The 19,033-nt window shown below is 36.2% G+C and overlaps 1 protein-coding gene across 3 annotated transcripts in view; it reads right to left on the bottom strand.

The window, feature by feature from the left end:
* Nucleotides 1-1,934: 1,934 nt before the first annotated feature.
* LOC123795340 (cysteine-rich secretory protein 2-like) overlaps nt 1,935-19,033 on the bottom strand; it is a 28,381-nt gene continuing 11,282 nt past the window's right edge. For all 3 annotated transcript variants that reach the window (XM_045802102.2, XM_045802112.2, XM_045802124.2), the window contains 6 exons: nt 16,791-16,907; nt 15,907-15,994; nt 9,585-9,730; nt 9,067-9,164; nt 7,097-7,185; nt 1,935-2,594 (listed from right to left, as the gene is read on the bottom strand). In XM_045802102.2, the coding sequence (XP_045658058.2) occupies nt 2,467-2,594; nt 7,097-7,185; nt 9,067-9,164; nt 9,585-9,730; nt 15,907-15,994; nt 16,791-16,907 (666 nt within the window). In that variant the 3' untranslated portion in view covers nt 1,935-2,466. The remainder of the gene's footprint in view (nt 2,595-7,096; nt 7,186-9,066; nt 9,165-9,584; nt 9,731-15,906; nt 15,995-16,790; nt 16,908-19,033) is intronic.

Genomic DNA, 19,033 nt, shown 5'->3' with positions numbered 1-19,033 from the left:
TCCAGTGGGGAGCAACATTGGAATCTAGGTCTCTGAAAACCTACCCGGTGCCCTTTTCCACTCTAAATGCTTTTATTTTCTTCTCTTTTCTTTTACTGCATTGGCAGTACACTTAAAATGGGAACAAAATGGTGCAAACTGATAGTTTTGCTTTATCCCTGAGAGGGGATTCTGTTGAATTTTGTCAACTGCATTTTTATGTATCTTTTGTGATGATCACATGATATATTTATTTTGATATGGTACATGACATTAATTGATTTTTGAATATTGAAACATTTCATTCCTGTGATAACCTCACTTGATCATGGTATATAATCGTTTTTATATGTTGCATCTATGTTCATGAGAAATAATAGTCTGTAGTTTCCTTTTCTTGTGATGTCTTTGTCTTGCTATGGCATAATTTAATGCTATCCTGAGTTGGGAAATAGTTCTCCTGTTTTCTGTCATGACATAAACAAATATTATACTGAAATTGCAAGATATGCTTTATAGATTTAAGGTACATCCATAATCTAGTGAAATTTAACTCAATCTCTCTTCTAGTCAATAGTCTTTTAACCGGTTTCTTGCTGGCACTCTTGTTCTCTTACAGTTTATACCTCATCACTATCTTCAATATATTCTCATGGCTTGTTATCCTACTTACCACAATATACTAATTCTTTATGTGCCCTAGAGCGCACCATATGACCAAGTTTCTGCCTAACTCTCTGGCCCGCTTTCAAAATGATCTTTACCTTGCTTGTTCTGCTCCAACCATTCTATGCTTCTTGCCTTTCCTCAAATATGTCAACTTTATTCCTGCCCTAACAATTTTGTACTCACTATTCTCTATTTTCTCCATTAAATCCTCTTATCCATTGTTCTCTTAACTTCTATTGTGATTCTAATCCATCCTTAGAGAGGATGTACCTGACACTCCTATTAACATTTTCCCAGTCTTTCCTCATTATTCTCTCTTCTGTTGCCCATTTTAGTTCATAGCACTTACTGCTTCCAATATTATCTTAAGTATTTATTCGCAAAATAACTTCCTTCCTATTTCCTCAATGAAAGTGTGAACTCCATGAAGTTCAGAACTTGGTCTCTGTTATTAATCACCCTATTACAAAGCCCCTAATTAAATACCTGAGACATTTTTCAATAAATATTTGTCGAATGCAGGAATGAATTGCATTACATTGTAAAGATTATTATGAAAGAAAATACAAGAAGCTATGAGAGAGAATGGGGGAGCTCTTCAGATTAAATGCTTAAAGGAATCTCTTGGATAAAAGAGCATTTAATGTGAAGGAGTTATTCTAGCAAATAGTAGAAGGATGACTCTTCCAGACAGAGCTAATAGCAAACACAAATGCCCTTTGGTAAGGAAAATCTTGAGGAACTTGAGAGAATTTAATAAGATCATCGATCATTATTGGAGTATAAGAAATAAAAGAGAGTGGAATGAAGTGAGATTAGAAAGGAGATTATAAAAAATATCATTCAGCTTCTTACAGATCAGCTTAAGAGTATGAATATTATTAAGTATTTGAGAAGTCTACGGAAACGTTTTGAAAGTAGACTAATTAAGAAGTCTTTCTCTTTAAAGGTTAAGAAATGTGCTACAAAAATAACGTCCAGGAGCTGCATTGGTGGTCTTGAACCTTTTCCTGCTTCCCCCTTACCCCATGACTATACTTGTCCTCAAAATAATTTGTGGATCTTGACACTGGATAATGATGTGAGTCTAATATGACGGTCCAACTTATTGGTATATCTGAAAGATCCATAAAAAAAATAAAATCAAACATTTAGCAATGGAATAGAGGAATTGAAACTGGGTGGGGGAGTGGCTGAGAAAGAATTCCCAGATAATCAGGAGAAAAAATTTCCAAGCATTATAAAACCAAGAAAAAAAGATGTTGTTGTTGTTGTTTTAAATGCTTCTTTTATTTCAGAGTATTTTTAAATTTACAGAAATGTTGCTAAGATAGTACAGAGAATTCCCATATCCCTTTCACCCAGCTTCAGTTTCCCCTAATGCTATCATCTTGCATTACTCTGGTACATTTGTCAAGACTAAGAAATGGATGTTACTATCAAAAACAATTCAGACTCTATTCATATTTCACCACTTTTTCCACTACTGAACTTTTTCTGTTCAAGGATCTGATCCAGGAGACCACATTCCATTTAGTTCTCATGTTTTCTTAGTCTCTTCGGGTTTGTAATGTTTTCTCAGAATTTCCTTATTGCTCATGATTTTTACATGAGCGACAGATAATCATGGATTATGTTATTTTTTAATCCTTTGTATGAAAGAGACTTCTGTAAAATAAAAATAGACCCAAGAGAAAAAGACTCATTATTTGGAATAAAATGTGAAGCTAACATGCTTACAACATCTGTGCTAATGTCAAATCTAAGTAGATGATGTGGTCCTCCTTCACTTAGCCCTGCTCAGTCTGTATTGGGCATTTAATAAATTTTGCCTTCACATTCGCAGGAAGCCTTGCAATTTTTCTTGACAAAATTATGGTCACAGGTATAGTCTTTCTTCAAAACATTACAGTTAGAATAGTCATCTATCTTTTCACACCTATTGGCTGGAATAAAAACAAAGAAATTAGTCAGTTCATTATCATTTTCCTCCATAGCAGCAATGCAAGCAATAAATTCAATGTAAGTGGGGAGAAGACAATTGAGCAAACAAGTTGGTATCACGCTGTGATACAAAGGGACACATTAATTCATCACTTAAAATTTGAGCTTTTTGGAATATTTCTAAAATGAATCGACCTATTCTCTTCCCTCAGAAAATAAAAGTACAATAAACTTAAATGAGTGTCTCTACAATTACGCTGTCCAAAATTATAGCCTCTAGCCACGTGGTTGTTTAAATTTAAACTTAAATTAATTAAAATTACATAACATTAAAAAAATAAATTTTCAGGTCATTGATGATTCTTGTTACATTCCAAGCGCTCAATAACCAATCTGTCTATAATCTATCTGGCTACTCTACAGGACAGTGCAAATATTGAACATTTCCATTATTGCAAAAAGTTATATTAGACTCTGTTGCTCTATCCAGACTCTAGTGCCACTAGTCTTTCTTTCAAGGGTAAGAAATCATTATGAGAAGATGTGGATGTAAAAACAGGAGGGAATTTCACTATGATTATCAGACATTTCCACTTTGAAGTTCCTCAGTGGCCACAAACTTAATAATTCTCAAACTAAATTCATCATTCTACCTCCAAGTGTGGCATTTCTTTGGAGTTGCTCCTCAACTCCCAACTCAGTTCCCCAAGTATCAGAGAAATGAAACTCTAACTACTAAATAATTCAAACCAGGAACTGGGAATCAACATAAACTCACTGCTCTCTATTTTTTATCGGCACTTACCAAGTGTGCAAGTAACAGACAATGGTTTTACTACTTCCTTCCTATTGCTCATTACTGTCCATTTATCATCATTTATTTCGTCCAAATGCAGTAAAAACATCTATTTGTTTTTCAAACTCATGTTTTCGACAGTTTCCAAGCTGGCTTCCATCCACTTGTTTCTCCATACTACTGCCAGATCTTTATAAAACACAACTCTGATCTCATCACTCTTCTGTTTAAAAAAATCTTTCAATTGGCTGCTTATTGCTAACAGGATAAATTCCAAACCCCTTAATAAATAGTATTCAGCAGAGGAGTTATTATTTTCTTCTTTAATGAATGTATAGCTTTGATATCATTCAATATTCAAATTAGAGGTATGCAATTCACCCAGAAAGAATGCTACAGTTCAATCTGATGAATGCATTTGGAAGGTAAAAATCTCAGTTAGTGGGTTAGCTGTACTGTTCATAATAATTTTAATAACATATCCCAACTGAACAGAAATATCAACTAAATCTAATCCTTTTGCTAAAATATTTTGAGACTTCTCTGAGCTAATAATGTTATATTCAGATTTGATTGACATTTTAAAAGTATGTAAAAATTACTAGCAAACATAAATGCGAGTGGTAATTAAATTAAACTTGATTATTCTAATCATACTATGGGGAAAATGAAGAATTTAGTATGATGAACTCATTGATATATAAAGATTGTTTGGTGTCTGAACCGAAATGTGTCTGCGTTCTCACTCCTTTATATTTTGTACATATTTTCTCTTTATAAAATGCTACTTTTGATGTAATTGCATTAACTTTGATAGAAAAAAATATTTAATTACAATGAATTATTTCCACAGAAACATTTTTATATATGCCAATATGTAACAAGTCCACATACATTGATGGTATGTTTCTTTAGTTTACACATGGTAATGGGGTTTTCATTGCAAATAATAGATAGACAATATGTAAAATTTTTTATTAAACACACTCTATTGGATACTTCTATTTTGTCTTTTGCATGAAGGCATTGTTTAAGTTGGTTACAATCAGAAGATTTCCTAATTCTTCAAAAAACAAAAAAGGAGTCTATGGCTTTTATGATATTGAGGTTTGATCCTTCTATCCTTACACTGCAGAGAATTGTTATCAAGAAATGATGCTGTATTTTGTCAAATGCTTTTTCTACATCTACTGAGAGGATCATATGGTTTTTATCCTTTCTTTTATTAATGCGGTGTATCACATCAATTGATGTGTAGATGTTGAACCACCCTTGCAGCCAAGGAATAAATCCCGCTTGGTTGTGGTGAATAATCTTTTTAATGTACTGTTGGATGCTATTAGCTAGTGTCTTGGTGAGAATTTTTCATCCATGTTCATCAGGAGATGCTCTATGTAGAAAACCCAAAAGACTCCACCAAAAAATTGATAGAACCGATACAGGAATTCAGCAAAGTGGCAGGATATAAAATCAATGCACAGAAGTCAGTCCTATTTCTAAACACTAACAATGAGGCAGAAGAAAGAGAAATCACGGAATTCACCCATTTACAATTGGACCAAAAACCCATAAGATATCTAGGAATAAGCCTAACCAAAAAGATAAGAGCTCTGTACTCTGAAAACTATAGAATGATGATGAAAGAAATTGAGGAAGACACAAAAACATAGAAAAACAATCCATGTTCATGAATTGGAAGACAAATATTATTAAAATGTCTATACTACCCAAAGCAATCTACACTTTCAATGCAATCCTTATAAAAATGCCATCAACATTGTTCACAGAGTATCACTGGAACAAATAATCCTAAAGTTTGTATGGAATGAGGAAAGACCCCAAATAGCTAAAATAATGTTGAAAAAGAAAACCACAGCTGGTGGCACCACAGTGCCAGACTTCAAGCTCTATTACAAAGCTGTAATCATCAAGACAGTATGGTATTGGCACAAAAACAAACACATAGATCAATGGAACAGAATAGAGACCCCAGAAATGGACCCTCAACTCCATGGTCAACTAATCTTCAACAAAGCAGGAAAGAATACCCAATGGAAAAAAGACAGTCTCTTTAAAAAATGGTATTGGGAAAATTTAATATTCACATGCAGAAGAATGAAATTGGACCACTTTCTTATACCATACACAAAAATAAATTCAAAATGGATGAAAGACCTAATTGTGAGACAGGAATCCATCGAAATCCTAGAGGAGAACATAGGGAACAACCTCTTAGACCTTGGCCACAGCAACTTCCTGCTAAACACATCCCCAAAGGCAAAAGGAACAAAGGCAAAAATGAACTATTGGGACTTCATCAAGATAAAAAGCTTTTGCACAGCAAAGGAAACAGTCAGCAAAACTAAAAGGCAACCTATGAAATGGGAGAAGATATTTGCAAATGTCTTATCAGATAAAAGGCTAGTATCAAAGTCTATAAAGAATTTATCAAACTCAACACCTCAAAACCAAAAAATCCAGTCAAAAAAATGATGGAACACATGAACAGACATTTCCCCAAAGAAGAGATAGAAATGGCCAACCGACCTATGAAAAAAATGTTCCACATCACTTGGCATCAGTGAAATACAAATCAGAGCTACAATGAGATACCACCTCACACAGGTCAGAATGACTAGAATGAACAACTCAGGAAATAGAAGATGTTGGTGAGGATGTGGAAAAAGAACCCTCCTATACTGTTGGTGGGAATGCAAACTGGTGGAGCCACTCTGGAAAACATTATGGAGGTTCCTCAAAAAGTTAAAAATAAAGCTACCCTATGACCCAGCAATTGCATTACTAGGCATTTATCCAAAGAATACAAACATAGTGATTTGATGGGACACATGCACCCCAATGTTTATAGCAGCAATAGCCAAACTATGGAAAGAGCCCAGATGTCCATCGACAGATGAACTGATAAAGAAGATGTGATCTGGGGCGCCTGGGTGGCACAGCGGTGGGGCGTCTGCCTTCGGCTCAGGGCGTGATCCCGGTGTTACGGGATCGAGCCCCACATCAGGCTCCTCTGCTATGAGCCTGCTTCTTCCTCTCCCACTCCCCCTGCTTGTGTTCCCTCTCTCGCTGGCTGTCTCTATCTCTGTTGAATAAATAAATAAATAAAATCTTAAAAAAAAAAAAGATGTGATCTATCTATCTATAGATATATATAGATATATATCTATATATATCTATGTATTAGAATGTTACTCAGCCATCAAAAAGAATGAAATCTTTTCATTTGCAACAACATGGTTGGAACTAGAGGGTATTGATACTAAGTGAGATAAGTCAGTCAAAGAAAGACAAACACCATAGATTTCACTCATATGTGGAATTTAACAAACAAATCAGGTGAACAGAGGGGAAAGGAAGGAAAAATAAAAAAAGTTGAAAACAGAGAGGGAGGCAAACCATAAGAGATGCTGAACTCTAGGAAACAAACTGAGGGTTGCTGGAGGGGAGGTGGGTGTGGGTATGGGGTAACTAGGTGATGAGCGTTAAGGAGGGCACTTGATGTAATGAGCGCCTGGTGTTATATGCAACTGATGAATCGCTAAATTCTACGCCTGAAGCTAATAACAAAATATATGTCAATTAAATTGAATTTAAACAAATAATTAAAAAAATAAAAGATACCCATAAAGAAAAAAAAGTCAGGTCATTTTATTATATATACAAGCAAATTAATGACTTCAAACTTACTGCATAGTCCATTGTCACAGTGATGAGGGCAGCTGGCACAAGATTTTCCTTTTAGGTAAGGTGTATGTATCTTGCTAAGAAGATTACCACTGAAATTTGAAATACAAAATGTCAAATGTTTTTCATTTTTCAGTTTAGTTTATGCTCCCAGGGTAGCATCTATCACCATATATACCTGAATATTTGGTCAATGTTTTTCATCATGTCAAATAACCGAAAAACTAAAATTCCCAAAATGTACTCAGATATCAATATAAAGAAAATAACTTACACATTCACTTACTTCCTTGACCATAATTTCACAGCCCTAACAATTGAAATAGGATTAATAGGGTCTAAAATATTCAGAGTACATTTCCACATGACAACATTCTTTCTCCCTCAAAATACTAGGTCAAATGGCTAAAGTAGTGTACCCCAAGGAGCTGGCTAGTGATAAAACATATCCCTTAGAGAGACAGCACAAGTTCCTGGGAGAGAAATTTTATATCTAATTTTATATCTAAAAAAATAATAATTTTTATAATATGAACTAGGGAAGGTAAAGTCCCTGGGCAATTTTGGCTTTAAGATGGAGGTAATGATTTGGGGCACCTGGGTGGCTCAGTTGATTAAGTATCTGCCTTTAGCTCGGGTCATGATTCCAGTGCCCAGGGATGAAGCCCCACGTTGGGCTCCCTGCTCAGTCAGGAGTCTGCTTGTTCCTCTCCCTCTGTCCCTCCTCCCTTCTCTTTCTCACTCTCTCGCTCTCTCTCCCAAATAAATAGATAAAATCTTTTAAAAAAGATGAGGGTAATGATTTTAAAGTAGTTTTTGGTGAGTGTTTTTAAGAGTAGGGATGCTTAAAAGGGTTTTGTGGGTAAGTGCAAATATAATCCTTGATGAAAGGACATATTTCCTGCTACAGGTCAAGACCTTAAACCATGGTTCGTTATGGAGATTTTGTGAAAACTTCTGAAAAACAAAGACTGAAGATGTTCTTCTTTTCTGGACTCTGAAGCACATTAAAGATCTCTTGAAAAACCTTCAAGATGCAAAGGAACGAACCATCTGTGATGGTAATAATGTAGGTATTTTTTTAGATAAGCGGGGCAAGGAACATTTTAGCAGGAAGAGCTGAAATCACTATCTGCCATCCCACTACCATCCCTTGCTTAACCATCAAGCTGCCGTCCTGCTAAAGTGTGAAGTTGATGAGAACGGATGATATCAAATCTAGAGCAATCCACGCTAGCCATGCTCACAGAATATCTGTGAGCCCAAGGGAAAGGCGGCTGAGAGAAAAGATGTCACTTTGTAGCTGAGGAAAGAGAGTTTCTGATTTTATACTTGGGATTGAGAACCTGGTCTCTTCCCTGATAAGTTTGAATGTATCTCAATTTAAAAGGCATTTCCAAAACTTTGTTCTTTCTGGATAGACCTAGAGGGTATTATGCTCAGTGAAATAAGCTAGAGAAAGACAGATACCATATGATTTCACTTACCTGGGGATTCTAAAAAACAAAATAATAATAATAAAAAATAAAAAGCAGAAACAGACCATAAGTACAAGAGCAAACTGATGTTTGACAGAAGGGCAGCGATGGGCAGCGATGGGGGGAATGGTAAAATAGTTGAAGGGGAGTGGGAAGTACAGGCTTCCAGTTATGGAATAAATAAGTCAAGGGGGTAAAAAGTAAGTGTAGGGACTATAGTCAATAGTATTGTAATAGCGATAATAGCGTTGTATGGTGACTGTTGATAGCTACATTTGTGGCGAGCATAGCGTAAAGTATAGACCCGTTGCTGTGTCATACACCTAAAACTAATATGACGTAGTGTATGAACTGTGCATCAGTTTAAAAAAATGAAAAAAGGATTTATTCCTTTTCGTTACTGAAATGTTTTATATTCTGCTTTGTTTACTATACAAGAGTTTTTAAAATATTTAATTGCATGGAGGATTATTGCATGGAACTCTATATACTTACGCAGGACAATATTGGCAAACATAGTAGTATTTTAGACTCTGTTGATTGGGGCAATAGGCAATTCCACATCCAACATGATAAGAAGAGTACCAAACAACCTACAATTCCAAAAAGGAATATATGAGAGTACTTTAAGGAAGAGGGAAAATATTGAACGAAAATAGAAATAGCAAATGTAAAACTGAAAAAAACGTTACTATGATAGTTTGTAGCCAAGTTCCTTTTGAAAATATTTCCCTCAATTATTGAAGAAAATCACACATTTTAAAATATTATATCTTAATGTACCTTCACTGTTTTATCCATTTCTAAGTTTGAAAAAGTACAGTGTATGTTTCCTTACCAAGAGTTTTGCAAGCGATGGAAAAAAATGACAGCTCTAGAAGTACCAGCCAATGCCACGACTATTACATCTATTCAGGCTCTTACCCAAATTGAACATTAGACTTGGTTGTAACTTAGAGATGCTTTCATATTAGAGCATTTGCGGTAGAAGTATTTTCGTTTGTCTGTCTTACCTGGGTGTAATGTCCCACAACTGCATCAGAACTCTTAGGTCCCACGCCGTAGACAAAATCATGGTGCTCCTCATACCAGTTTTGGATTGCATCTGACCAGGAAGCAGGGTAACTTGACATAAAGAGATTCTCACCACATTTTGTACCTAAAGAGAAATGGATATTCTTGAGGAAACGATAAAACATGCAACAGCAAAAGAAATCTATTATATGAACTCAAGGATGTTGCCCTTCAAACACGGCCTATACTTGTAACTCTTAGTACATAACAAAAAGGCTTCTGTCCTTCTCAGCTCTAAAGCTGAATAGAAGACAGATCTGTCTAGGGACACCAGAGTTACTTAATGGGTTAAGAGTCTGACTCTTGATTTCAGCTCAGGTCATGATCTCAGGGTCCTGAGATCAAGCCCTGCATCAGTCTCCCCACTCATCAGGGAGTCTGTTTGAGGATTCTCTCTCTGTCTCTCTCTCCCTCCCTCTGCCCCTCCTCCTGCTCACACTCTATCTCTCTCTCTAAAATAAATAAATCTTTTTTTAAAAGATTTTATGTATTTATTTGTGTGTGTGTGAGAAAGAGCGTACAAGCAGGGGGAACCGCAGGCAGAGGGAGAAGCAGGCTTCTCGCTGAGTAGGGAGCCAGATGCCAGATTTGATCCCAGGACCCTGGGATCATGACCTGAGCAGAAGCTACCCAGGCATCCCTAAAATAAATAAATCGTTAAAAAAAAAAAAATCTGTTTAGGTTGCTGAGGCTGGCACCAACATGCAAAACTTTGCACAAGTTAAGATCTTATGCTTCAAAAATCCTCTGGAATTTCAGAGTCGCATTCTTTTTCATGCTAAATTCTTCACATTGTAATGACTCCTATGCTCTCAGCTTTGTACTGTAAATTTGCAAAAGGCAGTGACCAACTTTTATTCTTTTTCTCTTCCTCTTACCCACCCTCACCAGAGATTTTTCAGATATTGGACCCTGTCTAAATATTTACTTATTTATTTATTTTTAAAGATTTTATTTATTTATTTGACACAGACAGAGAGACAGGCAGTGAGAGAGGGAGCACAAGCAGGGGGAGTGGGAGAGGAAGAAGCAGGCTCCCAGTGGTGAAGACTGATGTAGGACTCGATCCCAGAACACCAGGATCACGCCCTGAGCCAAAGGCAGACGCTTAATGACTGAGCCACCCAGGCGCCCCCCTGTCTAAATATTTATGATTATGATTTGTGTGAACTTGGAAAAAGAGTTCTACAGGCAGTCTATAAGAGCCTCGATTAACAGGCAACTGACATCAGGAGGGATGGCAGATTTCGAAGCTTTTGGATTCTCTCTTAATCATTAAATCAGAATGTCAAAAGGCCAAATATTTTTCAGAGAATTAGGCAAGAAAAGCCTTGCAGAAGGTGACATCAGCAAGATGGTGGAGTAAGGGAGCCCTGGATTCTCCTTCCCCTAACAAACACTCTGATTCAGCCACAATTTCCAAACAAATTGCCCTTATGGGAAATCCAAAGCTAATTGAAAAGCTCCTAGACCCTGGGAGAATATGAACCCAGACTCACTGAAGCCAGTAGGGAAACTGGGACACTTTTGCTAGAATGCCTACCCTCAGCACAGTGCCTGCCATATGATCAGGAAGAGGTCCGCTAGCCCTCAGTTTCTCCCAGGGGAAAGGAGTTGGTCAGCACCCAGCCTTCCCTAAGGAAACTCCCCAGATGGCTGGCTTCTGTTTTAGCAGTCTTGGAGCTCTGACAGTCAGGCACAGGCTAGCCATCTGGAGGAGAATGGAGATGGTGGCTTGGGCTGGTAGATACCATATCTCCTCCCCTTGGCTCAGCACAGAGCAAGCAAATGAAAAATCTTAGTTCTCAGCTTTCTCCTGGGGAAGCAAAGAGTTGATCGGTGTGCCCAGTGCTCTAATTTCTCCAGGGCCGCCTAAAGAACTGACATCTGTCTTGTCAGTGTTGGAGCTCTGAAGGTTTTTGCACAGTGTTGTCCCCAGGGGAAGAGCAGAGATGGTAGTTTGGATTGGTAAATGTCATGGCCCTTCTCCCCAGCTCAGCACAGAGCAAGCTGACTAACACCACTGCTGCCTGTTTCTCCCTGGAGTGGGACAGATTTGGTCTGGTATCCAATGCCACAAATTTTCCAGAGGCTGCCCCAAAGACTGGCTTCTGACTTGCCTCTCTGAGAATGCTAATAAGATCCAGCATAATCTAGATACATGGGGCAAATAAGAATAGATAGAGATTTGGGTTCATAGTTGCCATAGCTTCCCTTCCTAGTTCAGCACAGAGTGAGCAGATAAAAAACCCAAGCTTCAGCCCTCTTCCTGAGTAGGGAAAGAGCTGGATGGAATGCCCAAAGATTCATCTTTTTCAGGGAGCTGCCTGAGGAACTGACTACAGATTTTTTTCTGATCACAGTGAACTTGATTAGACATTTCTCCAAGGAAGATGTATAACTGGTCAACAGGTATATAAATGGCTTTGGGTAACATGGACATTTTAACAATATTAATTCTTCTCAATGGGCAAAAAATACTCTCTTCAATAAACAGTGGTGAGAAAATTGAAGAGCCACATGGAGAAGAGTAAATTTAGACCCCTATTTTACACCACTCACAAAAATTAACTCAAAGAGGATTAAAGATTTAAACGTAGGACCTGAAACCATCAACCTCTTTGAAGAGAATATAGGAAAAACCTCTTTGACATTGGTCTTAGCAATTCTTTCTGGGATAGGGCACTAAAAGTATAAGCAACAAAAGCAAAAATAAATAAGTGGGACTGAATAAAACTAAAAAGTTTCTGCACAACAAAAGAAACAATCAATAGAGTGAAAAGGCAACCTATGAATGGGTGAAAACATTTACATAGCATAGAATTAATAAGGAGTTAATTTTCAAAGTATATAAAGAACTCATACAACCCAATAGCAAAAATTAACCCCTTTTAAAAAGGGGGCAGATTCGTTTTTTGTTTTATTTTTTCTATTTTTTATTTACCACATTTTATTTAGCATTTTACTTACTTTATTTTATTTTGTTTTATTTTATTTTATTTTATTTTAATTCCACTCCAGTTAACATACAGTGTTATATTAGTTTCAAGTGCACAGTATAGTGATTCTCAATGTTATACATCACCCTGTGCTCATGACAACAAGTGCACTCCTTAATCGCCATCACGTTTTCACTCATCCCCCCACCCTCTTCCCTTCTGGTAACCATCAGTTTGCTGTCTATAGTTGAGTCATTTTCTTGGTTTGTCTCTCTCTCTCTTTTCTTTTCCTTTGCTCATTTGTTTTGTTTCTTAAATTCCACATCTGAGTGAAATCATATAGTATTTGTCTTTCTCTGATTGATTTTGCTTAGCATTATATACTCTACCTCCATCCATGTTGTTCCAAATGGCAAAATTTCTTTTTTTATGGCTGAATAATATTGCATCATATGTATGCATGTGTGTACATCCATCTTTATCCAATCATCTATCAATGGACACGTGGGCTGCTTCCATAATTTGGCTATTGTAAATAATGTTGCTATAAACATAAAGGTGCGTGTATCCCTTTGAATTAGTGTTGTTGGGTAAATACCCAGTAGCACAATTACTGGATTTCAAGATAGTTCTATTTTTAACTTTCTGAAGAACTTCCATACTGTCTTCCACAGTGGTGGCATCAGTTTGCACTCCCATGAACAGTGCACAAGGGTTCCTTTTTCTCCACATCCTCTCCAACAGTTATTGTGCTTTTTTTTTTTTAAGCCATTCTGACAGGTGTGAAGTGATATCTCATTGTAGTTTTGATTTGCAATTCCCTGATGATGACTGATGTTGAGCATATTTTCATGTCACTGCTGGCCACCTGTAGGTCTTCTTTGGAAAAATGCCTGCTCGTGTCTTCTGCTCAAAAAATGGGCAGAGGATTCGAACAGGCATTTTTCCAAAGAAGACATACAGATGACCAACAGGTATCTGAAAAGGTGCTCAACATTACTAATCATCAGAGAAAATGAGATATCACTTTACACCAGTTCCGATGTCTATTACCAGAATAAAACAAAACAAAACAAGTGATAGTGAAGATGTTAAGAAATGTACACTGTTGGTGAGAATGAAAAAATAGTGTAGCTGCTGTGGAGAACAGTATGGAGGTTCCTCAAAAAATTAAAAGTAGAACTATGAAATGATCCAGTCAATAGCACTTCTGAGTATTTATCCAAAAGAATTGAAATCAGCATCTTGAAGTGATATTAACACAGTCTTTTTCATTGCAGCACTAGTCAGAATAGGCAACATTTGAAAACAATCTAAACGTCCATGGACAGACGGATGGATGACAAGATGAGATACACACACACACACACACACACACACACACACACAATGGAATATCATTCATCTTTTTAAAAAGAAGGAAGTTTTGCAACATGTGATAACATGGGTGAAACTTGAGGACGTGATGCTAAGCAAAATATACCCATTTATATGAAATATCTGAAAGAGTCAAGTTCACAGAATCAAACAATGCAACGATGGTGGCTGGAGATGGGGGAAAGGAGAAATGGGGACTTACTAATCAATGAATTCCAGGTAAGCAAGGTGAATAAGTTCTAGATATATGCTGTACAACATTGTAGCTGTAGTCAACAATATTGTATAGTATATTTAAAAATTGGTCGAGAGTGTAGGTCTCATGTTAAGTATTCTTACTATAATAGAATTTAAGAAAACATTGTTGCTTCAATAACATTAATAAAAAAGAAGAACAAAATGCCTTGCAGCCTAGAAACATTTGCCTATCTTTTTGACTCTCACTTAATATTTACACTTTGGTGGCTTGAAATATAATGTCTACATGCTGATTAAAGAGGGTATAAAATATTCTTGGATATCTTCTTTATTATGGAAGGAAAGAAACTAAGAATCTAACACAATTTGCTCTTAAAACCATTCGTTTTAATTTTCTACTGAATGCAGTTCATCATTTCTCCTCATAATTTCCTTATAATGTTAACATCAACAATATAAATAACAATAGTTCTCCTGAAATTATAGGTAATTATTGACTACTTTCAAATTCAGCTTGCCTATCATGCTTGATAATGTAAATAAACTTTTTATGTGAAGCTTATGCATAGAAGTTTTCTCTCATAGTTTTTATACTTCTTGAAAGTTTTATAGTTTTTTGCATGTGATATATTCTATGCATTATAGAAACTACACAAACTACTTGACTACTTATCATCAAAAAGTAAAAAATGAATGAATATATACAAAATATTCATGATGATTTTAAGAGTTTAAGTATCTTTACAGCAAAATTCAGAAACAATTCCCATAGTTCGATATATTTATGAATACAAAATAAAGAGCTATCTAAACACCAAATAGCTACACAACATGCAAAAAGGGCAGTGGATTAGAAATCAATAAGCCTGTCTTTCTCTGAGTGACTTATTTCTCTTAGCATAATATCCTCTAGTCCCATCCATGTCATTGCAAATGGCAAGATTTCATTCTTTTCAATGGCTGAGTAATATTCCATTATATATATTTTTCATTTTATAAAGATATATATATCATGTTATATATGTAATTTTATATATATAAATATAATATATATAAATATATATATATAAAATCACTCATGTGGAATTTAAGAAACAAAACAGATAAACATAGGGGAAGGGAAGGAAAATAAAATAAGAAGAAAACAGAAAGGAAGACAGACCATAAGAGACTCTTAAGTATAGGAAACAAACTCAGGGTTGCTGGAGGGGAGGTGGGGGGGGATGGGGTAACTAACTGGGTGATGGAAATTAAGGAGGGCACTTGAAGTAATTACACTGGGTGTTTTATGCAACTGATGAATCACTGAATTCTACATCTGAAACTAATAATACACTATGTGTTAATCAAATTGAACTTAAATAAAAGATTAAAAAAAGAAATCAATAAGCCTGGTTAACTTTCCAGTATATGACACACCTTCAGGATGCACTCCTAGGTCATTTCTCCCATGTCCCTAATCTTTGAAACTGGAGAAATGATGATACATGACTTGTTGATTCATGAGCTGGTTGAGAGGAACAAATGAAGTATTGCTTCAGAACTTATTTTCATAATGTAAACAGACAACAAGACAAAATACTTATAATTCTCCCTCTACAGATAGTTTGATTTTTAAAAAGAGCAGTATAAGCAATATTTATTCACTAAGTCTTCTTACAACACCCCAGAATGTTCCATTCTATTTGATTTTCCAATATTATTTTATTTGTTCACTTTTTCAACAATTATTTACTCATTTACTTACTGGTTTTTCGGGCCTCTGGCAAGCTGTGTTCTAAAGTGCACTTGTTTGCCCACTTTTGGGCATTTGCTGCTGCTTCTCTGTTCCATTCCTAAACGTCACGAGAAAAAAAAAATACACTTAAAGATTCAACTCCAATGAAACATATCCTTTATAATCTGACTGGTAGGTTGATTTGCACCACTTCAAAACTTCTATAGATACATTAATGGTCATTGTTATGATAAGATCTTTTTGTTAGGGGTGTGTGTGTGTGTGTGTGCGTGCGTGTGTGTGTTTATCTGCTCCAGTGCCAATTTCCACATGAAGAGAAGTTCATAAATGATGTGTCTACTGACAGAAATATCCATTGCAGTATCTGACAATTTATGATAGCACAGGAGCCACACCTAGGATTTTTAGTAATAGTGCTGGCCTAAGTACTCATCAGTATGCGGAGTCTTTAAATTATATTTCAATAGTAATAGACTAGCCTAGATTATTCCCAGTTCCACTTGTAGCCCGTTTTATTCAAATGGGAGACATCTAGCATTTATGGATTGTGTCTTGGAAAGTGGACTATTATTTACCCTAAATGGCAATGATTTTGAAGGAAAGTGGACACCTTTATTTTAGACTGGGACACAGAGTGAACAAAAAGCTCAATGGCTTCACATTTGATGGCTTCGAATTTTGCCTTCCCAACGTAATAGGCCTGTAAACGTGACAGATTATTTAACCATTATAAAGGAAAATTATTTTTTGTCTTGACCATAAGACAATTCAAATGAAATAACAGAATGGAAGTAAAACTTTGTCAGCACAAAGTTCGTAAGAGATGCCAGTTACCAGCTGCCTGATCTTATCACTGCTGGTTCACACCACTAGCCTTTATCACTGCCTCTTACCATCTTTAGCATGTTGCTGGCAGGTGGAGAGACTGATTTCCTTAGTTCATTGTGTTTATTAACAATCTCTTTTTGGACTTTCGTTCGAGTGGTTAGCAAAGCTGCAAAGGATGGATCCTAAAGGGAGATAAAATTAGGGTTATCTTTCTAACGTTTGTTAAAATTGCAATTAAGAGTAATAAGTGCAGGGGCGCCTGGGTGGCACAGCGGTTAAGCGTCTGCCTTCGGCTCAGGGCGTGATCCCGGCGTTCTGGGATCGAGCCCCACATCAGGCTCCTCCGCTAGGAGCCTGCTTCTTCCTCTCCCACTCCCCCTGCTTGTGTTCCCTCTCTCGCTGGCTGTCTCTCTCTCTGTCAAATAAATAAATAAAACCTTAAAAAAAAAAAAAGAGTAATAAGTGCATTCCAGGGAACAAAGAGCATTTTAGAAAGCATTCAAGTCAAAATTAGTTGTTAAAGCATTGCCAGTGAACCTGACCAAAGCTATAACAAATAGGAAAGAAGTTATTTGAAGCTTTGAGAAGGTGGATGAAATTCATGGCACGACAAATTAAAATCTCCTCGAGGCCACAGATGCCAATTGCTAGTTTCGAGGGAATCCTTACTGTGCCCTTTCTAGCCATATGAGTGATAATATTTTATAACCATAAAGATACACAATAGAAACATTAAGACATATTCATTCACATTCGATCAGGCTGCAGCACGTGGGATGAGAGCAGACCTCAAGATTCATCCTAGACTTTAAGGAAACTTTGACCTGATATGGTCTGTATTTAGAGAAATAATGTATTTAAAATGTATTTAGGGAAGGGATGTTCGGGTTCAAAGTGCATTCCGTGCTCATAAAATTATTCTTCCAATTACGGTAGATATGATGATCTATTTTATTATTATCTGATTTCATGGGTGACTCAAAAGGTAATTTTGCAATATGAAAAAATTTCCAAGGCCATTTAGAGGGAACGGAATCATCCAGTTAACAGGCCATTGCTGTCTCTGTTCCTTTTTAGTAACAGAATAAAGTATTAAATCAACTGCTGAAATTGTTGGTATATTTTATCATTTTGTGTGTGGTGGGGGGAGATGTCTAGCCTGGAGGGAGTAGAGTGTGCGAATTGTTCCCACCAGGTCTAAGATACTTGATAACTTAAAATTACACTTGAGTGTTATGTTGTATGAACATGACCAAGAGTTAAAAGTCTAAGTTTAAAAAACAGGGCCCTTTGTTGATCTTCCCTGACATGTTAGGGTAAGTTATTCTCTCCTCCCCCAATACTGAGTTCCCTCAAAGCCCTCCAAATAGCGCAAACTTAGGTTTAACCATGTTCATTGCCACTATTTATTTACATATCTATTTCTCCTCTTTGCTTCTATGTTCCTAAGGACAGGGACCAATCGTGAATTTCTTTTCTTTTCTTTTCTTTTCTTTTCTTTTCTTTTCTTTTCTTTTCTTTCTCTTTTTTTTTTTTTTTTTTTTAGTGAATTTCATTGTACTCACAGATCTGGCACATCGCCAGCTACTAATTCCTAAGCTAGAAAGTATGTGCATGTGAAATATCAGCAGTGGCCCACCTCTGCTTTACACTAAAAGATAAAATAACATCCTTGGATATTTCCGGTTGACCCTCAAAAACCTGCTTCATAGAATTTTATTTCAAAACACATCAAAATTTGGTCCCTGAGAAAGAAGTAATTATTTCCTCCTTCTTACCCTATCTTGCTTTGTAGATACAAATCCTACGGAAGACATGTCTTTGTTGTTTTTAAATGAGTTTCAAGAAAGCTTTATTAGGTGACAGGAAATATGAAGAGTGTTGAGCATAAAATGGATTTAATAAGGTATCTACCCTTAAATAATATATTTCTATTCTTTCTCCCTCTCCCTCTGCCCCTCCTGCTCATGCACTGTTGCTCTCTCTCTCTCTCTCAAATGATTAAATAAAATCTTAAAAAAAGGAATTTATTTTGGTAGACTATATGGCATCAACAATGATTACAATACCACAGGATAACTGAAGTGTTAGGTGGATTCTGATAGATATATAAAAAAACAAAGGATCAATTCTTGATTCAGGCTAGGAAAGCTTTGCAAAAGATGGTCTGCATTGAGGTTATAAAGGATGAATAGTGTTTTCTATTGAGAAGGTGCAGAAAAAAACCATACAGGGCAGAAGGTATAGAGATAATCTGATTAGCAAACATTTAGCAGTGCAAAAGAGCAAAATATATCTCTCTTTTAAA

The sequence above is a fragment of the Ursus americanus genome, chromosome 29, assembly GCF_024610735.1.
Source record: "Ursus americanus isolate L20-20 chromosome 29, mUrsAme1.1.p, whole genome shotgun sequence".
NCBI classification, from domain to species: domain Eukaryota; kingdom Metazoa; phylum Chordata; class Mammalia; order Carnivora; family Ursidae; genus Ursus; species Ursus americanus.
The sequence above is the reverse complement of the archived record's forward strand: the minus strand, read 5'-3'. Positions and strand labels throughout refer to the sequence as shown.